The 24,491-nt window shown below is 35.6% G+C and overlaps 1 protein-coding gene across 2 annotated transcripts in view; it reads left to right on the forward strand.

Moving 5' to 3' along the window:
- The window catches only part of LOC140437318 (gamma-tubulin complex component 2-like), a 62,167-nt gene that overhangs the window by 36,610 nt on the left and 1,066 nt on the right, over window positions 1-24,491 (forward strand). For both annotated transcript variants that reach the window (XM_072526782.1, XM_072526783.1), the window contains one exon: window positions 16,556-16,731. In XM_072526782.1, the coding sequence (XP_072382883.1) occupies window positions 16,556-16,731 (176 nt within the window). The remainder of the gene's footprint in view (window positions 1-16,555; window positions 16,732-24,491) is intronic.

Consider the following 24,491-nt stretch of genomic DNA (forward strand, 5'->3'; position numbering starts at 1 on the left):
ACATAAAGTAATTCGAGTACCTCTGATGTATAAAACATAAGAGGGACCCAGGACCATGTGGCCCTTCGGCATATGACCTTTAACTAGCCACTAACCCTCCCCGTAGTAACTCGTCCGTAATCCCCCTGGCCGGGCGGAAAGGTGAGCGATGGTAGAGGAACTCGACCTCGCACGTAGACAGGTAAATAGCCGCCGAGGAGCTCCCTCTACCATTTTTAAATCTCCAATAGTGGGTACGTGTCGCAATCCTACGCCCCTAATGGAGAAAGGACGTATAAGGGTTGCAGCTCGTTCAACCTCACTTTGGTTCTGTGGAATGAAAGTAGAGTGGTCCCACGAGAGACTCGTCTCGGATACTAGCAGTGTAGACCGGTGTCTATAACGCCGAAGCGCCCTGCTTGCGGCCGACACCTCAAACGACTGCTCTCCACTTCTCATTCCTTCCCATTGGTCGCCTCTTAAGACCGGCTGGGATATTTAGCACCGGTAGTATTTTTATATCTGCTAGCCGAACGGAGTGCTGTTGATACGAATATATATATATATATATATATATATATATATATATATATATATATATACGATTGAATAGACTGATTGAATAGACCGTATAAATACTTAGGGCATAAAGTGTGAGCTCTCAAGTGGCGTCGCATAGGATTAACTTGGGCAGCTTTTGGTAAAGTAAACTATGCGTTTAAATCGGACCGACCCTAATGCCTCGAAAGGAAAATCATTGACCAGTGTGCTTTACTTGTATTCGCTTATGGAACAGAAACAGTATACAAGATTTGTGTGACTCAGAGGGCTATGGAGCGACAGATGTTGGTTGTCTTCGGTGGAAAAAATACGCCGTAGAACAAAAACAGTAGACGCAATCGAAAGAATCACGTTGCTAAACTCCAATCCAATTGGGCAGAACGCGTCGCCAGATTATCTGACAACTGAGGGTCAAAACCTATTGTCGAGTGGAGGCCAAGACAAAAAGACCTACCGAGCAGAAGCTGCTCACCAACCAGAAGTTACCAGAAGAACTGTTAGAAGTAATTAGATGCAAGCCGCACAAAACAGAGATAGATGAAAAGAGCTGAGAGAGACCTATGTCTATATGGATGCGTACAGGTTGACAATGATGATATCTTAAAACACTGAAATATATTTACCATGAATCAATCTCAAACCTTTAGATTGGGACTCACTCATTGCTATTTAATTTGCTGATTGTTTACTAAAGGTAAGAGAACATTGGGAATAGATGCTCCCCCGCTTCCAGTAGGAGTCCGCATGTCGATAGAAGATTAATGAAAATAATAATTGGAGTTGCACGGTCGTTAATTTCACCTCACAAAATTGTGAACCACGACCAACCGGGTGTGATTATACTTTTGTAAGCATGTAGTTTGATTTTTAGATAAAATTTTTATTTTCTGACTATAATTACTTTTTGGACTTGTATGGGAGTTTTCTGTATCAGTTTTTTTCTGAGTTAAGCCAAGAAATTAAGTATTTTACTTCAATTTTGGTAATAATTCATTCTCATTATTTAATGCATTTTCAGTTTGTTCTTTAAACGGAGTTTTATTTTATTTTCTTTTTTGTTTGTTTTTCTTCGAATATATATATATATATATATATATATATATATATTTATATTATATATATATATATATATATATATATATATATATATATATATATATATTTATATTATAACAGCGCTAAAGACCTTGTAGGCCCCTGGCGTATAAAAACTTGATTATTTCCCTCCATTTTTTTCGATCTCTTGCTTTCTCTCTCCAATTTCTAACGCCTATTTCTAATAAGTCTTGCTTTACTGCTTCCAACCATTTCTTCTTTGGACGTCATCTTCTTTTTTCCCCATTTCTCCCTCATTGAGTATTGTTTTAACATCTTGATTCTCTGGCATTCGTATAATGTGACCAAGCCATCTAGCTCTTTGGGCTCGTATTTTTGCCGTAATTGCTGATTTTCCATACATTCTCATTATTTCTTTATTCGTTCGTCTTCTACAAATATTCTCTGTCGTTTTTATTCCTCCGAAGATTTTTCTGAGCACCTTTCTTTCCCAGATCTCTACTTTCTTTTCTTCCTGCTGATTCATAATCCACGTTTCACTGGCTTACATCACTGTGGGACTGATTACTGTCTCGTAGACTAGCAGTTTAGCTGTTCTTGACACATTTTTTGCTTTCAGTAATGAATTTAGTGGCCCCATCGTTCTGCTTCCCTTCATTAATCTTTTGTCTTTTTTTTTCTTCTTTTCCCTTATTCGTTATGGTTACTCCACTTTTTCACACTTTTTCAAAACTATAGACAGTCTCTGCTCCTTTCATTTTGATATATTTCTTATTATTTGTTATGTCTCCTCTCATTTCCATATATTGCGTTTTTGTTTGGTTTATTATTAATCCGTATCTTTTCGCTCTTCTTAAAATTTCTGGAAAACTTTTTCTAAATTTTTTTTTGTTCTCGCTAGTATCACCACATCATCCGCGTACGCTATGCACTGTTCCCTGCTAAGTCCTGTTTGTGCTCATATTTGATCTTCTTACGATTTGTTCGAATACTAGGTTGATTGGTCAGATATATTCATATAATTATTGGTCAGATAGGTTAGAAATTTACTTCATTTAATAAATTCTTACAGCTATTAAGAATATATTTGCGCGTTTTTTTAAGTGGATGCTATATATATATATATATATATATATATATATATATATATATATATATATATATATATATAGAATAATCTAAAGATTATTTTTTGTTCTATTTCCAGACTATATTTTTTGATTCAACGAATGGAATTTGGATAGTTCATCTTAATATTTAGAAAAGAATAGTTTAGCAACTCCACAAACTTATATAGAAATGCCAAGCCATAATACATTTCTTCTACATGTCACGTGTACCAGTTCTTACGTATTATTTTGCAAGTCTAGTCATATTTTAAGAGTAGAAGGTTATATTTTGCTATATTTTCTACAACTGAATTATTTAGACAATGGTTTTACATTGTGACTAGATTTAAACTCTAATGGGGACTACTTTGAATAATAGAAGATCTGCTGTATATAGAATACATAACGGCTAATAAGATGGCATCCAGTGTAACAGATAAAATATATGAATATCAAACAAATAAATTATTATGTGTTATAATACAATCGCCAAATTCAAATAATTTTGTCTACTGAATAACTTCTTTTACTCAAGTAAAAATCGTTAACATCTGCCTTGTACATCTATCTATAAGCATTGAGCGTCCATTCTCCTTTTTTTACTTAGATACATATCCATGAACTCCAATCTCTGCCTGATTTTATCTTTCGTATTTTTGTCTAATAGGTTGTTCCGAGAGTTTCTGCTTCGTCGGTTGCACGTCTTCAAACGTCACGGTTTCAAAACGTCTTGCGACGTTGTTCATGCCTAATTTTTATGCCATTCGATCATTCCATTGGCTCTCTTTAAGGCCTTCTGCGATTTGATGGAACTTATTCCATAATCTTTTTCGGGAGTCTTGTATCTTCAATCCTCTAGACATGTGTACCAATAAAGACATTATGAGATGTTCAAACAGTCTATCGTTCTTCTAGCGCGTTAATCTATTTTTTTTATTTCATTCATCTTTCCCTGTCGAGTCGACAACCACTCCAAGGTACGTGTATTGGTCATAGGCCATTGTTATGTCATTATCTTACAATGTGATGGTCGTCATCTCGGTTCCTATTGGCCGATACTTAATTTTTGCTGTATTCATTTCCAACCTCACATTGTATATTCCTCTTGAAGTTTCCTTGCCATATACAGGGTGTCACAAAAATATTGGTCATAAATTATACCACGATTTTTAGAGAACAAAATAAATCCATTTGGTTTAACTAACGTACATGCAAAAGTGTACCCAGAAAAAGTTAAAGGGTGTTAGTTACAAAATAAAACCGAATTTTTTAATACTGCTCCAAAACGGTTTAACATTTTTTTTTGAAACTGTATTTTATGTGGTAGCATGCCATGGCCAATAAAAGCGAAGTAGCGAAAACTTTTTTTCTCGATTTTTCTAAATTTTAGGGTGTCTCCAAACGTTCCGCCCCCCAACTTTTCTGTAGTATAATATTGGATTAAAAACGGGATTGAAGTGAAATACCTGCTGTACAATTTTTTTGAGTTTTAGTATTTGTTTGTAAAATTATTAATTTAGAAGATACAGGGACTTTTTAAATACAGTATTACATTTTTACAAATATTAAGTTCAAAGTGTGCTCCCCCTTCCTGTATACAGGCTCTACATCTATTCAACAATGAATATCGAATATTTTAAAAAATCAAATGTTTGTCGAAATGCATTAGCAGTTTCTAAAATTCTGTTTATTGTTAAATTAAAATTTAAATTGTTGTTCTGCCATTTCAGAAAAGCTGTAATTGTTCATTTTCAGTAGTAATATCCCTAACAGACGAGATAATTTCATGGCAATCGAAAGCTCGTCGAGCTTGAGAAATTTGTCATGAAATTATGAGGCATTCATCAATGTCCGAGGGATATTCGGCGGATAATTTTTCGAAAAAAAAATCATAACGAAACATTTATTTATTAAAAGTACAGTTAGTGAAAGTACAATTATTAAAATTTACGTTAGTTAACATTAGATTCGTTGCTGTTCTCTACTATAGAAGATCTATTACCACGCATAATATTTATAATCTTGTTGTGGTGTTCTTGATCGAGATTCAAGTATGGTTTTATAGAATTCTGATTGCCATGACCAGTAATTTTTACTTTGAACATTCTCATTGCCGAAACGTGACATTTTAAAATTTATTTGGATGAAGTTGTCAAACTCGATCGTGTTGTCATAGGGATTGAAAATTGCACTGAATGCAATTATCAGTCTAATGTTGACATGATTGGGTGAAATTGTTCCACATGACACAAAATGACGAAATTTGAATGGTTGTTAGAACAGTCGAAAAATTATCAATTTAATTAATTTAAACAAAAACTGTCACAATGTTTCACAATAACTGTCAAATCACTATCAAGATAGAGAACGCATCAACAATTTGCTTACTGGAATAATAAACTGATATCTGTATAATTGTATTATTTTAGCTTGACAGTTAAAAAGGCTGTATCTTCTAAATAATGATTTTACAAACAAATACTAACAGACAAAAGTTGCAAAATAGGTATCCCATTCCATTGGCGTCCCAGTTTTAATCCAATATTATACCACAGAAAAGTTGAGAGGAGGGGAGGTTTGGAGAGCCCCCTAAAATCTAGACAAATCGAGAAAAAATTTTTTTGCTACTTCGCTTTGACACCCCGTAACTTTTTATGGTTACACTTTCGCATATAAGTAAATTAGGCCAAATCGACTTATTTTCATCATTAATCATCGTGGTATAATTTGATACCAATCAAATTAATTAATTGATACCAAATAATGACCAATCTTTTTGTGACACCTTGTATTTCAGATCATCTTTAACATTCGCTCTGATGACCTGGTTATCAGCAAACTGCAAGGTAAATAAACACATCTCTACAAGATCTACACCCATACCTCTACATTTACGTTTCCGTTGTTTCAATGCATTCGCAACATATATCTTAAACAAGGGTGGCGGAATACAGCATCCTTGACGGAGACCTTTATTGACAAGGAATCTCTTTGTGTTTTTCTGCTACCTACTTCATGTTTGGCATCAGTATGTAGGTATGCGAAGCATACATTTTTGAATGGTTTTTGAGTATGTATCTGAATTTTACCAAATGAAGCCCATACCAATTTCATTGATCTTTTTATTTTTATTGTCTGACTGTCTTCATTCAATTTTATTATCTGATCCAAATATAGGTATTGACCAACTCATTCCATTTGTGCTTATTTGATAAATTTTTTAATATTTAAATCATGAATGTGTTGCTTGTGTGAGTCCATTTCTTTTACCTTTTTAATATTTGTTACTGTCTTCTACTGGTATTTTTAAGTGAAATTCAAATAAAAATGGAATTGGTATACACTAACATAATGTTCAAAATTAACAAAAATTCATTTGTCCCTTGTATTCAGCAATAACGAACTTAAATATCAATAGTAGAGCTCAGAACTCCTTTTATATATAGTAACCATTGCTATTTTTTAAACAAATAAAAATAAAATTCACATTCTTTGATGTTTGTTTCTTGTTGCTATTTTTGATAATTAATTCTTGATCAAGACAACATAAAACACTATCTTTTAATAAAATTTATCTACAGTATAATGGAGACTGATGTGTAGATGACTTAAGACCACATCATCAATATTTTATGAATATTATAGTGCTGGTAGTAAATGGTGCCAATGAATGAAGGGAGAGATTGAATCAGTGGAAACACGTGTTTGAACGGAAATGATTAAAGTTTAGTAGGTCAAACATTAAATATAATATTTTGAGTATATGTTTGACTAAATATATCAACTAAGATTCATGCAGCAGCACAATACGTTTTAAGGAAGTAAATATGTGATAGTGTCTAAAATTTTTAATATAGGGTCATGAAGTCATCGAAAAAGAGAAGTCGTGGATTTTTCTACCATCTCCCCTTAGTAGTGGTGTTTTTTATTAAACTTGACGTAAGTGAAATATTGTAAACTTCAAATTAGTTATTTATATCAGTGTTCTATTGTAGCATAGCTCTGAAGATGGCTTTGTAAGCCGAAAGCGCTCAGCTAGGAAGTACATGTTTACACACTTCAAAAATACTTTAGTCTTTCAGACATTACTAAGACTTAGAAAGAAATCTTACCCTTAGAAAGAAATGTCTTCATCCATGTTGTTGCCGATCTTTCCCATTTTCATTTCTCTGTGAGGGTCCAATCGAATATTTTTTTGTTGATTCTGCTTTCTTTCATTCGTCTGACATGCCCATACCTACCATACACGTTACTGTTTTTCCATCTTGTATTCCTTTGTCTCCTAATATCGTCATTTCTTATGTGTTCTAACCGATATCTTCTTGCGGATCTCCTCCATAAGTCAATTTCAGTACTTAATAGTTTAGCGTTATATTTTTTATTAATTGCCATAGTTTAATATTGTATCGTAAATTCATCTCTTTGTATCTCTTATTTTCTTTTTGCCATTAGACCGAATTCAGGGCCCCTATCAGTTGTCTTCATTTTACTATTCGGTCTTTTATAATCCCTTTATTTCTTTCTGTACTAGTTAGCTTAATTCTTAAGTATATGTATTCCTTGCAACTTTCAATTTTTTTCTAGTCTAGGTCCAGTTTTTCTGTAGCTTTTTCCCTTCCTATACATAGGTACTGTGTTGTTTTATGTTGACCTCCGGACCCCACTATGTATATTCTTCCACAAGTTTCATTGGCATATATTTTAAATTTTCCTTGTCCTGCTCAATGACAATTTGATCATCCGCGTAACATAATGTGTAGAGTATTGTATCGAATAAAAAATTTAATTATGCACTCGTTAATATAAAAATTAAAACAATTAAAATAATCACCTAACGACGACTACAAAGAAAAACAAAAATGTACCTCTAGGAATAAAAAAAGTATGTGAGAAAAGATCACTTTACTCTCGAATTGTTTAGCGGACGAATATGACACATTTAGTCGGTCGGATAGCCAAGCGGGCTGGGCGGCTGACTTCTCCTTCGCTTCACTGCGAGAGATGTCAGTTCGATCCCCAGCTCGGTGACAGAAAACAAAAAGGCTAACGCAGCAGTTTAAAATTCTAAAATGAATCTGCGGCTTAGTCTAGAATATGCTGGTATCTGATCGGCCTATGGTGGAGCAGTACGGCAAGAGATAAGGGCTTGCGGCTCGGTGATACTCCTCCATAGATCCCTACCGGAAGGGCGTGTGCCGCCTAAATACCGGGTATATATATATATATGACACATTTAATATAAACAAGAAACTAAAAGAAATTACAAAGAAAAAAAATAGGATTAATTAAGGATAGAGGTGAAGTGAATAGATAAGAAAATTATGTTATTTACTATCTTTAATGGGAATTCACTACAATTTCAGTTTGACGTGAATCTCGATTAGTTATTAATTAGTATTGAATAAACCACTGCGTTTTCTTTGCGCATTTCTTAAATTTTTTATGAGTTATGAAACAATTAATTGATTTTCTATCCTGAAATGCCGCTGTTAGATGTAACTTAAAATAATCCTGATGAAAGCTTCATTCATGCCCTATGCGTTGTTTCTCATATGAAAAAATCAATAATACCATATATTGCACCACTTTGTTTATTGTTGGACAGTTGTTTTATTGTTATAACGTCAGTTTGAGAAAATTTTTATTTATTCTCAAAGTGGTTTTGAATAATGAATCTAAGGTCTTAGTTCTTCGCGGAAAGATTAAATAACAATTGTTTTACTATATGGAGAATAAAGTAGCGATTTAGGGAAACTGGCAGCAAATGAACGAAGGTCTGGAAGTGGCCGGAAATGTAAATTTGGGGGTTCGCTTCTGCTTACGCAGAAATAACGGTATAATAATAATAGTATCGTATGCCATATTTGCATTTGAGATCCTTTCAGATTGTGCCGGCGCCAATTGCATCTTTAGTAAAAGTGTTGATGCACACTAGCCTAGATGGACCGACGGCTTAGGTGCCCTCCTAAGCACAGTGACGGCTCGTATCATTTTTATAAACGAAAATGTCGTTGTTGGTGCCGAGAAGTGAACGGTACGTCGTGGCTTAAACGAAACTGGGCCAGACAAGCTGACCTGGCCTAACCTGACCGTGTCATGATCTGACTTAAACGAAAATGGCTTCAGACAAGCTACTGGTCCAAAGTTGTTTAGACATCTCCACTGTCAAGGTTGGTATTTGTTTGTCAAGATCTTAATTAGAATGATCCCGTGGCACAACGTTATATTTTCGAATGAAACACGATTTTGCATGCATTCTCCGCATGGTAGGGAGCGCGTTGAAGGGAAACGGGTGAACAGTTTATTAGGATCGCTAATGATATGAATCGGACTGTCAACGGAAGGTCGTACTGAGCTGTCGTTTGTTGTAGATAAAACACTGACAACGCGAAGATACATTAATTAGACTAGAATAAGATGTCCCAGAAGTAAATTCGAACTCGAATTCATGTTATGCCTCGGAAAATGGAAGCCATGGTCCACGCTAGAAGGAGACTGTTAATAAATGGTTTTATTTTTTTATCCGACCATTTTTATGGTATGGTTTTATTGGTAATTACTTCATAACTCTTATAAAAATTAAAGAAAAATGCAACATATTAACAATTTATTAACAACTTTGTAAAAAATCGAAAAAAATGAGTGGAAAAGCATTTATAGGAAATAAACCAAGATAACCGTGATATGCAAATGTGAATTAATCTAGAATAATTTTTTTCTACTTGTCCAAAAATGATCAAAATTAAGTCATAAATAAAAAAGTTATTTTAAGATCAAAATTTGCTTTAAAAATTATAGCGATCAATTTTTTTGCACCTAAATATCCGAAAAGCCTTAGTAGGGGTTAATGTATTCGGAGTTAGCAAAGAAAGAGAAAAATACTCGAACAGATCAATTTTTATTTTTAAATTATTTTTTACGCGTTCAATTTTCTACCCCACGCCTTTGACTCCAGGAGGTAATAACACCAATTTAAAAACATAAATGGCAAATACCATTATTAGTACATTTTTTATATTGAACGTAACAAGAAAAACATCGAAATCAATTAATAAAGAATGCTAATGTGCAAGCAGTAACTAAACTCCTTGTGCCATTCTGTGGATTTAGAGCTCTTGTTAACAACAACGGTCAACGGTTCGATTTTAAAAGCTGTTGCTCAGTGTCTTTCAGGTTCGTATGAATGTTTGTACACGCACCTGCAACCAATCCGTTGGTTAACTTGTCACCGTCTAAGTATCCAGTTCCCTACGGCAAGACGTTCGTCGGACCGGTGCAGTGAACCACTTTAGTTTATGCAAGTGTGTTAACGGCGTTCGAGGAGCATTCGTTGTTTCAATAAATTTCTTTCTTTGTTGCAAATAAAATATAGAATTTGATACGGAGATTTTAATAAGTGCTGTCGAAAATCGACCTGTGTTGTGGGATAAAACCACGGAAAGATATAAAAATAAGCAGCTCAATTTTGGAGAGCATGGAGAGAAATCTGCGTGATTCTGCACGAAGATTTCAAGTTATTATCGGACAAGGAAAAAAACGACATACTTTTCTCCTCTTAACAAAATAGGATGTATCCATATTTTTATTTTACGCTTCTCCCGTTTCTTCTGCATTTTTTTTATATAAATAATACGCTAGTATAATTTTTTGCTTTGACGACAACATGATATAACATGTATTGCGTGCACTTGTTGCGAAAACTGACGATATTTCGGAGATTCCATATTGACAACGGACGCATATCCTTGAAATTTATGAACCGTCGACACGGGTACCCGATAAGCATCGGCTCGTTATCCGTTGAAAAAACGTTCGATAACAAGAGCCCTTACTGCTTTATATTTTTATGATTCAAAAAATGATTTCAGATATAATCAGAGAAGAAAGTCATTCCAGGAAATGGCAAAACCTTTTCTAAACTAGATAAGATCAAATAATTATTTTTGAATGATTAAATGCTTTTAACTGTAAAATATTAATGTTAAATGATAAAAAATCTAGTGATGGTTTTATTCCACATCAAATAACCATAAAACTAAATCACTGTATTTAGTGATAAGTAATTACCTAAGAATTAAATTTATATAAAAAAATTTTGTATCTGTTGAAATATAAAACGAGTTTTGAGTTCTTACCTTAATATTTACTGCTAGGGGATTTGAAAAAATAATTCCATATTTTGCATATGTTTATTTCATTATTTTACTTTAAAATTCCCATATAGTAATCTTCATTAAACATGCCATTAGTATTTATAATTGGAATATACGAATTTATATATATATATATATATATATATATATATATATATATATATATATATATATACGAGTTTATTACAGCTGCCGCCGTTTCTCGCAACCTAGCTTTCCAACGCTTGCGATCGTTCCAGTCATCTACTTGTAGACCCCTATCTTCCATTGCACCTTTTACTTCTTGTCTCCACGATCTTCTTGGTCTTCCCTTTTTCCTGCGGTTGGTGGGGATCCACTGTAACATTCTCTTTGGCCATCGTTGATCATTCATCCTTTCTACATGGCCATACCATTCCAGCCTTTTGCATTCTATAGTTTCCAGGACGTCAATGTCTATACCCATACGCTCTCTGATTTTAGTATTCCTTACTCTATCTCTTCTAGTGTGTTGGCAACATCCTCTCCAATAATTCATTTCCATTGCTTTTATTCTGGATGCGTCATTTTTATTTATTACCCAAAGCTCTGAACTATATGTAGCAATGCTTTCTATGATACTTTTGTATATCCTAATTTTGGTGTTTCGGGTGATGTGGTTATTCCAAAGTATACTATTCAGTTGACGTATTGCTGAATTTCCTTGACCAATTCTAGTAGCTATTTCTTTTGTATTCCGACCATTGTTTGTAATGTTTATACCGAGATATTTATAGCTATCAGTATTTTGAATTTGTTTGCTTCCTAGTTTTAAGTGCTTTCGTTCACCTCCCACTACTACGTACTCTGTTTTTGATGGATTAATCGATAAGCCCCACTTAGTATATTCTTCATCTATTGTTCGTAACATATAGTGGATATCATCTTGATCTTCTGCAAGTATTACTTGGTCATCAGCAAAATGCAAGCTGTACAGTGTATGGTCTCCAATTTTAACACCCATAGGTTCACATTTTCTTTTCCAAATATCCAAAACCCCCTCCAAATAAATCTTAAAGAGTGTAAGTGCAATGCAGCAGCCTTGGCGAAGTCCTTTGGTCACTTTTATCTTTTTTGTCCGATCTTTATTACACTCGTCATATCATCGTACAACTCCCTTACAACATTAATGTAAATCGGTGGAATATTCTTGTCTTCTAGCACCTGCCATAGCTTGGCTAATGGGACACTGTCATAAGCTTTTTGAAGATCAATAAATACCATGTGTGTCTTCATATTATGTTCCAAACGCTTTTCTATTGTTTGTTTTAGACAGAACACATTATCTATACAAGAAGGCCAGTACGAAAGCCACTCTGATCTTCAGCGTCTTCCCAGCAATCTTCAATTCGGCTTTTAATTATCTTCCCGTAGACTCTACAGATTGAGTTAGTTACACTAAGCCCTCGGTAGTTCTTACAATCTTTTCTGTCGCCTTTATTTTTGTATAGATTGCTGATATATGCAGTTTTCCATTCTGGGGGTAGCTCTTCTCCTCTCAAGAATAAATTAAAAGTATAAGCCAATAGCTGAAATAGTTTGTCAGGGCCATATTTAATCAGTTCAATGGGTACTCCCCCCGGTCCTGGAGCCTTTCCATTTTTCATAGCGTTGGCGTGTTTTTTAATTTCTTCTGGTGTTATTTCAGTTTCTTCGCGGTAGGAAATATCATATTTTTGGTAGCCAATATCTTGGAATTCTGTTCGATCTTCTGTCAGCATTTGTTCATAATATTTGACCCATAATTCTGGGGCTATTAGAGTTAACCTACTGCATTCTTTTCTATCTGTTCTACTACCTCTAATTGTTTTCCAGGCTTCTTTACTTCTTGCTGTACCCATAAAATTTTCTATGTTATCGCAGGCTTTATTCCACATCTCATTTTTGCCTTTATTTACCTCTTTTTTTACTTCTTTGTTTAAGCTGTTGTGCTGTTGTCGATAGTAAGGGTCCTTTGTTGCTAGCCATTTGTTATACATATTCTTCTTCTTCCCCACAAGATCTTCTATTTCTTTATTCCACCATTCATTTCTATTTTTTATGCTATCCACTTCTCCAATAGCTTCCATTGCAGCTTCGTCAAGAGCTCTCATAATTTCGTTGTACGTATTAATTGGTGAGGAGTAACAAACATCGTGCAATTTCAGATTCAACCTCATTCGATACAGAAACTGGGTAGAGTCATTTTCAAAACCTTGTAGATTATATCTCTTTTTTGAAATGTCTTGCAGTATCATTGAACTTTCGTTTTCATTTTGTCGTTGGCTTCCTTTAAATGTAAATAGTAGTGACGCTTTAAGCAAATGGTGATCAGATCCACATTCTGCTCCTCGAAGGACTCTAACGTTATTAACCTTTATTGTGGAGTTTTCTTTGCATATACAGTAATCGATTATTGATTTCAAATTCCTCGTTGGCTGAATCCACGTGAATTTATGAATATCCTTGTGCTGATAATATCCATTCATTATCTTTAAATTCATATGATCGCAGAAACTTATTAATCTCTCACCGTTTTTATTTATTTTTTCTTCTCCAAATGGACCGACCACTTTGCTATTTACTTTTCTTCCGGTTCTAGCATTTAAGTCACCTAGTAGAATTACTTCCTTCCTAGTTCCAATACTCTGTACCAGGTCCGTCAATTCGTCGTAAAATTTATCCTTTACCTCGTCCTTTTCATCTTCAGAAGGTGCATATGCGCCCACTACCACTATGTCACGTCCTTTTAGCTTCATCTCAACTTTTATTAGCCTTTCGTTTATTTGTTCCCAGTTCTTAATATTTCGTGACAGCCTTTTCTTTATCAATATACTTACACCTGCTGCTGCTCTTCTGTCTTTTCCTACTCCACTATAGAAATGAACAAAATCTTTAAACTCGTCTGTCCCTTTCCCTTTCTTTTTTGTTTCTGTAAGGACTGTTACATCTAATTGAAGTCTCTTAATTTCTTTCAACACCTCATAAAGCTTAGTCCGAATACCTTGCACATTCCATGTTCCAAAACTCATTAACCTTTTTCGTAAGCTGGGTCGTTTTCCGTTAAGACCGTCCGGCGTTTTGTTTCTAGGATTTTTTGCAATACAGTTTTTTTTTTCCGTGTGATGGGGAGCAGGCCCATCGCCACAACCTCCAATTCTGGTGGACCGGGAAGATTTCTGTAGGGGCATTCTACCCTTAGCCGAGTGGCCCCAGTTTTTGGGCGCTGGAGACTCGCCCTGACCCTTCTCATTCTGAGATAGGATTTGCTGACTATGTGTTAGTTGTTCTATTTTATATATTTTCTATGTTATATACGAATTTTTGTATTATTTTTTAATGAAAAAACAAATGGAACAATTAATGTTTTGACAACTTTAAAAATCGAAATATATGAAAATTATGTTTCGATAATAGTGTATCATTTCATAAACGAACTAAGATTAGAAAAGTCATGATATAATCTCTTATAGGGCGGCATACTTATCCGTGCCATGGTTCTTTGTGGAATAAATAATCCAAGTAGTGTAGGGTGTTCGGCCGGTATTTGGTAACAGTGCAAGAGTATCTTTGACGCTATTTATATCCTGCCTCTGTCCCTGTATTACCCTGTATCGGCGTTGGAATTTTCGTCCAGATCGAAGTTTGTATTTCATAGCTCAGAGATCCAGATTCTATTTAGATACATAACCTATTCTTTACGATTAAAGTTGATGAACTACTTTTCGATTTTGATACCCCCTCGCAACATCTGTGGATAATAGTTTCATGTTCTACTAATAGTCTACAAGCCCATGGGAGATTTTTAATGGGTCATTTGGCCCAGCATGAGTCACATATAAAACAATACTACAATATGTAATAACAACTTTAGAAACTATGCCGTCAGTTCTTATCGGTACATGTGACTCACAGGGAAGATAAACTTACCGTTTAAGGGGGGTAAGTTATTTTGGGCCAAATGTTTTTGTACGACATTTATAACTTAAGTAGGTAGGTAATACAAAATAATGACCTGCGGCCTAATGCCGTACAAAAATATTGGTACCAGGAGCAGGGAACATTTTTTATTTTCGGAAAACTTTTCCCCATTTTCGGTAATGTGATACAGCATTCATACACAAAGTTTCGAATCGATTATATAGATTAATTTTTTTGCAACGCCGTACATTTTGGCTGGATCAAGGTGGGGGGGGGGAGGGATCTAAGACGCAACCCTTAATTTAAACCCCCATGCTTTGTGTACCCATAAGAATTGGCGGTATCGTTTCTAAAATTGTTATTACATATTGTATTATTGATTTATGAGTCAAATGACCAATTAAATGTCACATGGACTTGTAGTCTATAACTCACGTGTGTTTCCTCGAATAAAATTTGGTGGTTGTTTTTAACAGATTCTCTGCATTCCTTTTCCGAGCTGTAGCCAACAAAATTAGTATAACCAATTTAATAGCCAACGCACGATAATCGAGCGGGGCACAAGAAGAAGAGGAAGGTTTTTTTGCGTGTACTGACAGTGTAGTTGATATATTTATATTTGAATGGTTTTCTTAGACAATCGCTGAACATATCAACGGTAGAATAATTGAAAGATCCTTTTTTTGCAATTGCTAAAACTCTGCTTAATTGGTATTAATCAGATGGCATTTAATATCAGACCATATTCTTCTTGAATGTCCCTATCCGTGACGAATGTTGGCGATCATCATGACAAATCATGGCACCTCGCTTTCCAAATATTTTTCCTTGCAGGTTGGCTTGTATGAGGTGGCATATCTGGATTCATTTCGCATAATGTGTCAGAACTATTGTAACTTTTGAGATTTGATGGTGGTCAGTACTTCTCGGTTCTTCTTCGTTCTTCTGATGACCTTCTCATATGTGACTTGGTCAGTCCACGGACTATTAAGTATTCTCCGAAATAGCTACATGTCTAATGCCTTCAATCTTCTGCACATATCTTTGTTCAAGGTTCAAGATTCAACGTCATAATAAAATTCAGAGAAGACAGCATCTCAGCATTCTTACTTTTATACCAAGAGAAAGGTTGTGGCACTTAAATTAGATCCGGTTGAAAATAGATCTAGCTTCTCCGATGCTCGTGTTTATCTTCTGGTTCTGCGTCTATTCTTCATTTATTATGGTGCCGAGGTAGTTGTAGTGCGTCATTCTTACTGGGGTTTGGTTGACGTAGAAATGACCTTCTGATATCTTTTTCTTGCTAATATCATCAGTGGTTGCTTCCAGTTCCTCTTCGTCTATGAGGGTTTTAATGGTTCTATTTAATTAGTGTACATGCTTTATTTTATTTAAAATCTATTATTGCATATTTTTGCTCCTAATGGTGCCTTTATGTTTTTCTATCATTTCTGGTTCTAAATTGTCCCACTCAGCACCTGTGCTTGAACATTAGATATTTGATTGAAAATATTCAAGTTAAATTTATTTTGGTCCTGTGCATGACGGTTACTTCTACTTGAACTACTCATCTAAACATTATTCTGATTTCACATTAAAAAGCTCTAACACAGTTAACCCAAATCATAGCACAAATTTATTAAAATATATTATTATCTAGCTAATAATTAAATCAAGAATGGTTTCTTGGTTAACAACCAGTCTCTCTATTTTTACCCACCCGCTCATCGTCGTTTACCATTACAATTTTTTTTATTGAATGTATTTTATATTTTTCAGAACGAACTAGTTTTCCAAGGAAATTCAGAGATCTCTGAACCTACACTTAGTTTTAAGGAGAGAATCTCACTTTTCGATGTTGCGTTTTCTGGAGCACTAATAAAGTTATTGGACCAAATCAATGAACTGAATAGAGATACGAGTGAGCACGAGAGGCTTTTCAATTTATTATACAGGTACGAAGACTTATTTATAGAATTTGATGATATTTGTTTCGTGACCTGGATAAAAATATCGACACGTTAAGAATTAACAGGCTTTACGATTTAAATATTTGTTTCGTTTGACTAACTTACGATAAAGAGTGAATAGTCTATTTTCATGAAATTAAATAATTGAATTCAATAATATAGCATATAACAAAACGCAACATAACTTTTAATTTTTGCACACTACAGTTAACTTGACATGTTTCGTTGTGACAGCAGCCTCCATAGACGAAACGTATTTTTATATACAGAAGAAACTTAATTTTAAGCTAACCACTTCTGTGTGCATAAAATGTATACACACATCAAAATAATCTAGGGAACAAAAACAAAATGCGAGATTACAGAAGGATTTCTAATAATTTATTTCAAATATTTTTAATAAAAAGGTATAAACAAGTGTCTCGAATATAAAATAAACATTTTTTCTTAGAATTATCGCAATAGTTCTTAAGAAAATTAAAAGAGAACTCCGTAAGTCAAAAAATGTTAACAAAAAAAAATAAACAACTAATTTGTTGCCCCTCAACTTCCAACATAGTAGTGTTCAGGTTAAGTTAGTATAGTGTATGATCTCCATGGTTGTTGATCACTGTCCTACATCTGCAAGGCAAACTCATGATCAGATGGCCAATGTCTTGCTGCGATATTCTGTTCCACTCCATTGAAAGGCCCTCAAACAGTTGCTGTCTTGTATTGATATTTTGTTGTAAAATACGTCTGCCCAATATGTTCCATATATGCTCAATTGGGTTTAAATCTGGCGATTGTGTAAGCCGTGGTGAAACCTCAATTTCATTATTTTCGAGGAATTTTCGCACGACCCTGGCAGTATGCAGACGCTCATCGTGGTGCATTAATTGAAATTGGGGACCAGCTTGTTGTGCAAAGGTATAGCAGTAGGTTCAAGAATAATATCGCGATAGTGTGTTGCATTTAGAAACCGTTCCATACATTGCTATGCTTTGTGCCCTCCAAATTTAAAATCTGGCAGGACCCTGGACTACCTGGCCTTTCGGCATACGTCCGTTAACGAAACCTCTGCTCCTACGAGTCCGACACCAAAGTGAAGGTGCCACGCCACGTATGCAAGAAACGTTTCGTGGGGCTCCACCTTCCCCGTAGTATCTCTCCTCTACCACTCTTGGATCTCCCGGTGGGTACCTGCTGGGGCACCTACACCACGCTTGACACAAGGTCAGGAGAAGTATGTACGGGCCCAGCTCGTTCAACCTCACCAGGCTCTTTTGGAATGAGAGTAGAGTGGTCCCACGAGAGTCTCGTCTCGGATACTAGGAGTGTAGATCGGTGACCGTGTCGCCGAAGCGACCGTGTGCGTTTCTACAAACCCGACACCTCAAGCGACGGCTCTCCACCTCCCGATTCCTACCAATTAGTCGCCTCTTACGACAGGCAGGGCTTTCTGACCCCGGCCGTATTCTTATCTCCGCGAGACCGGACGGAGACCGTTCCATACAAAGGAGATTGGTTCTTCCACCAAGAGTGATGCTACCCCATACCATCATACAGGTGCTTTGCTGTCTATGAACCTCCTGCATTGTGGCCAATCGTTCAGCATTTCCAGATCATCTGGATTGTGGTTGTGGAACTGGCCGTTCCATACAAACGAGATTGGTTCTTCCACCAAGAGTGATGCTACCCCATACCATCATACAGGTGCTTTGCTGTCTATGAACCTCCTGCATTGTGGCCAATCGTTCAGCATTTTCAGATCATCTCCAAATTCTTGTTCGTCTTATATCTGGTGCATATCCAAATCGGGACTCATATGTGAACAAAAAATAGAGGCCCACTCACGTCTAACCCAATTTGCGTGTTCTTGTGCCCACTGAAGTCGATGAGCGCGATTTCCTCTCGATAACACAGGTGCTCTCACAGGTCTTCGAGCATTTAACCCTACTTCATGCAGTCTATTTCTAATGGTTTGGCCACTTACAAACACTTGATGGGTTTCTTGCAGCCTCATTTGTAATTGTGATGCAGTTACAGTGCGATCTCGCAAAGCCTGCAACCTAATAAAACGCTTTTCAATCTGGTTGGTTATCCTTGTACGACCTTTATGACGTTCATCAACATCATCAGGTTCTAACGCCTTAACCACAAACGATTAATGACACTTCTGTTCGTGTGGAGGACCTCAATAACGTCTCTTTGACGTCTGCCAACTTGAAGCATCCCGATAGCACGCCACTGCGTTTCGCGATTTAAATGATGTCCCTCCACTATTGGCAATTGTAAAACTAAATAAAAATCCACATAGACATCGAAAATCAAGTACCAATAAAGAAATATTACTTTGTATCTTATAGCCAAAAACGCATATTGAAATTTTGTTAAATTTTTTATGGCCATTCTTATCAGCTTTAAAGCTATTAATATAGGTGTCCCCTAGATTATTTTGATGTGTGTATTACTACCTTACAGCAGTTATACATAGTAAAGTAGATCTCCCAATACCCATTTGTTCATTGAAATTGATTTCGTATATTTGAAGTAAATCTATTTAAATTCTGTACACATAACTAGTTCTGTGTTTCGTTATCTGTTATAGCTGATATTTTTTACTCGTGAATTTTGGCTTATATCATTTCTATCGTTATTATTTTTTATATATTTTCCCAAAGAATTTTTGATGTTTAGATCCATGTTAATCTCTTCTTTCTTCAAATTGTTTGCAGCTTTATTGGTTGGTGGACTTATAAATGTTATCGAATCGAACCGTGATATTCTTTTTTAATTATGTATAAGGGTAGATGGAGTTAATCGCTTGTTTGTCTATTAGGACCACGAAAGGGCATTATACAAATATTATACATATATTATTAAAAACAAATATAGGTTAAAAGAAATTAAAGATCAACAAATATATATCGACGGTAAATTGGACAAGTGGAACATTAAGACGGTATTAAGGAATGGAAAGATGGAAAAGTAGCAAGAGAGTTAAAAAATAGACAACAGACATCGCTGCGATACAAGAAGTACGATGGGACAAATGGGAGAAATCACAAAAGAAGAATATGCATTTATGTACAGAGATAACAAATAAGGCAAGTGGGGTTTTACATAAATAAAAAAATCACAAACAGAATAATAAAGTTCAATCTGATAGACGGGAGGACCGCCACACTGAGACTAAGAGTACGGATATACCGAAAATACATGGATATGTGCGGTAGAGGTCTCGGTCGCGTTCGATACATCGATGTCAAAACAAACCTTCATTTTTTTTATGAGATCGCGCATACCAAGGATGTATCACCCGTTCACCCTCGCGACCTATCATCGCGGTTTACAGTGATGTCGATGCCAGAACAAAATAGTTTGTTTTACATCGCTTTGTTTGTTGATCGCTTGGTAAATTATAAGCTTATTGGTGGTTTTCAAACCACGTGATATTCGTCGGAGATATGGATGGCATGATAAATATAATGAAATGTATCCAGACTCATTCTCATAAGCATAAAATCTGTCTCAGTGGTGTTTCTTAAACTCTTTAAATAGGTGATGGTATTCTCCTAGATACTGCTTTTTTTATTTATAGGATGAGCCGAAAATTGGCGATTTAAAGAATTACAAATGATCCACTGCTTTTCATTTAAAGACATGCATTCACTGTCGTCACTACTGTTGCTCATGTACATAATTTTATAATGTAAAAAAGCTAACTTTCTCGGAAATACCAAAAAGATGACGAAAAAATGCGACGAAATACCAAAAAGATATGTTATTAATACTGGGTGACCCAAACGCACAATTGACGAAAGAAGAATACTTGGGAGACCTAGTCGGAAACGGAAAAGAAACTCAACACGAAAAAATAAATGGCCACAGAATCTGTGAATTTACAGCAACACTAAATATGACTTTCCTATCGACAAAATTTGAGCATCCAAGAAAACATAACATAAGACAACCTGCAGACATCCATCTGGCAGTGCAAATCAAATCGACCACGTCCTAGCAAAGAGTTAGTACAAACAACACTGGACACGAGATCTTACACGAGGGGCAAACGCGGACACGGACCTCTTTCTGGTAATATTAAAAATGAGCGCGCTCAGATGGAAAAGAAATATATCAAGCTAAAACAAACTCTAATAAATGGAACCTAGAAGCATTGAAATAAGAGAAAAATTTGAACAACAGACGAAACAAAATATATTCAACCGTATAAGTAAACCTACAAATATAAACGAAAGATAGCAAGAATTAAAAAGCAAAATAAAATAAAATAACAAATGAAGGAATACAAAATAAAAAAAAAACAGCAAAAACAAATAAAGACTGATACGATCAAGACTGCGAAACAGGGAAAACATTAAAAAGTTCCGCCAGAATGACATGGATCAACAACTCATCGGAACAAAATAGGGAAGAATACAAAATAGCGAGAAATAAAGCTGATTGGGATTGCTGATTGATATTTAATAAATTCATATGCGTATTTTTCACGCCGTTTTCGTAGTTATGCCTCCAAAGCGACAAGCAATTGACCGATCTACACGTCAATCACAGAAGAGCAATACGAGCCTCAGAATCACACGAGCAATGAGCATTTTTGCTGGAAAATCTTCGAGTACATGCCGCTGGGACACTTTCGTCTGAACATCTGAACAACGAGAAGTGAGGTTAGATACTAATCGAAGGCTTGTTCGTCTGAGACAACTGAATAAGGAAAAGAAGGCTGCAAAATGTTCGAATAAGCACCGTTCGAACAAGATAATCAACACTGAATCTTCGTGCATTCCATTATGACTGTAATAATGATTACAGGCTTCATCCAATGTCGTCATTGGAAAAATGGATAAAATTTGCATGTATTGTCATCATCATCATCATCATCATTTCACCCGGATCTATCCACTGCTGGATATAGGTCTCCCTCAGTCTTTTCCATGCATTTCTGTTTTGTGCTGTTTGCATCCAATTTTTGTCGATCCGTTTTATGTCATCAGACCATCTTGTTGGTGGACGATGTGCTTCTTGTCTCGGTCTCCACTGTATTATTCGCTGTGTCCATCTGTTATCCGACATTCTAGCTATGTGCCCCGTCCAGTTCCACTTAAGGGTCATAATTCTTTCTATGGCATCTGTCACTCCTATTCTCCGTCTTATTTCCTTGTTCGTGATCCGATCCCTACGAGAAATGCCTAACATCGATCGTTCCATGGCTCTTTGGGTAACACAAATTTTATTTCTTACTTTCTTGGTTAGTGTTAATGTCTCTGCACCATATGTAAGTACTGGCAACACGCACTGATTAAAGACTTTTCTTTTAAGACACATAGGCAGTTCTGATTTAAGAACATAGCTTAGCTTGCCGAATGCCACCCAAGTGAGTCCTGAGCATGTATTGTAGCTCCCTTAAATTAAAGAACGAAACGCAAATAATGTGCTGCTCCAATGGAAAAGTTACAGTTGAATTTGCAAAAAACTAAGGCACACACATGCAACATCTGCAAAAACTCTCGATTAGGAAAAGTACACTAAACGTGTCAAATTATCATATGGCGAATGTACTTTACTTTTTATTACTTTTAATACCATGACGAACTTAATTCATGTCTTAAATCATCAGTTTTCTGGCGTCATTTACAGAAATTGACTTTAAAAACCAACATGCGTGTACAACTTCAACGGGATACATCGGCTGGAAATTTTGCAAAACAATTAATGAATAATAAGCATAGACGAATTGGTCCAAACAGTTTTCTCAAACATTACAAAGAAATACAAACATCATCAGTACGCGTACTATATTAGCGGCTAAAAACATCGATGTCGATACCATTAACTTAAGCATTCAGAATGGAATACCCTGCGAAACGACAACGTATAAGCCCATCGAGGGTGTGGTGAATCAAGACAAAGTTGTCAACTATCCAACTGAGCGAATCATTCTTCTTCGAAACATAAATCCACCACGACTTTGCAAAGGAACCAGACTCTCTTCTTCTTCTTCCTCTTTATAAGCAATTCTGCTTGTTCATTAGCGGATTGCCTCTATGAAAGGTTGTGACTCCATCTTTTGCACGGTCGTCCGATACTTCTTCTGCCGATTGGTGACTTATCTCTTGCTATTCTGCTTATGTAGTTATTCCATTCTTTTTTTCTATTTTGTGTCCATTCATTTATACACTGTACGTTACATTTTCTTCTAATGTCTTCACTTCTCTTTCGATCTCTCAGCGTATTTCCTGTAATTCTTCTCAATACTCTCATCTGTGCAGTTTCCAGTAGAATTTGCGTTGTCTTACACTGGCTTTATAAATTCTTGACTTCATCTCAGTGTTAATGTTAATCCTGAACCAGACTCTCAGTTAAGAAAATGATGAAAAATGTTATCGAGCCAACAATTTTGACTGGAAAAGATGAAAACGTACCACGTATTTAAATGATCCCGACATATATGCCATTCGAATTCAAACGTTCATATTTCATAACTACAGTCACAATAGAATGATCTCTATTACTATCTGCATCACGAAAGCTTCTAATATTCTTAATATTCTACCTTATGTCTATTTGCGATATTTCAGGTTGAGAATATCCATGTTGTTCTATAAATATCTTTTCTGTCAAAGTGTGTGCTCATAATTTGTATATTGTTTTCCATTGAAAAATTAAGTTTTGCCATTTGGATTCGACGTTAAACATTTACTTTTTCCTTCATTAACATTTTTATATATGATCTTTTGTCCTACTTTGGCTTATCATTCCCTATTACGATTTTAAAATGTACTTGTTTTTATGCACTCGATGAAAATATATAGATTTACACTTTCTCTGTATAACTAATAGTTAAAAAATAAGAGATAGGGAAATGAGAACGGCCATAAAAGCAATCAAAAATAAGAAAGCACCGGGACCTGGAGGCATCTCACCTGAGCTTATAAAATACGGATCAAAAAAATTACACCGGATGATACAATGGATATTTCAGAAAGCCATAAATGGAGAACAGCTCCCAAAGGAATGGACGGCGGCATATATGACATCTATATTTAAGAAAGGAGATAGAAAACGATGCGAAAACTACAGAGGAATAAGCGTAATATCATCAATAGGAAGATTATATGGGAAGATACTGCGAGAAAAGATAGAGCAAGCGATAAAAGGCAAAATCGGGGAGGATCAGGCAGGCTTCACGGCAGGAAGATCATGCATAGACCACATATACACACTAGAACAACTGTTGGAAAAGAAAAAAGCAAAAAATAGAGATATACACTTGGCATTTGTGGATCTGAGAAAGGCGTATGACTCTGTACCAAGGTCAGAACTATGGGAGGCAATGTACAAATTAGAAATACAGACGGAACTCATAGAAGCTACAAAAGCTCTGTATAAAGAAAATAAAGTGTCCATTAAAATGGGAACAAGAATCATAGGAGACTTCACCACAACAAAAGGGCTCCTGCAGGGTTGTTCCACATCTCCAACCCTATTCAAAATATACTTAGAGAAAGCCTTGACTACATGGAAAAGAAAATGCGAAGGCATGGGAGTACCGGTACGGAACGAATACCTATATACGTTAAGTTTTGCAGACGATCAAGTAGTGATTGCACAAGACCAAGACGACCTCAGCTACATGATGAAGAAACTACAAGAAGAATATACCAAGGCTGGCCTAGATATTAACCTCGCGAAAACAGAGTACCTATCTACAAGTGAAGAAGACATAGAAGATCTACAGATTG

Source organism: Diabrotica undecimpunctata, chromosome 3, assembly GCF_040954645.1.
Source record: "Diabrotica undecimpunctata isolate CICGRU chromosome 3, icDiaUnde3, whole genome shotgun sequence".
NCBI classification, from domain to species: domain Eukaryota; kingdom Metazoa; phylum Arthropoda; class Insecta; order Coleoptera; family Chrysomelidae; genus Diabrotica; species Diabrotica undecimpunctata.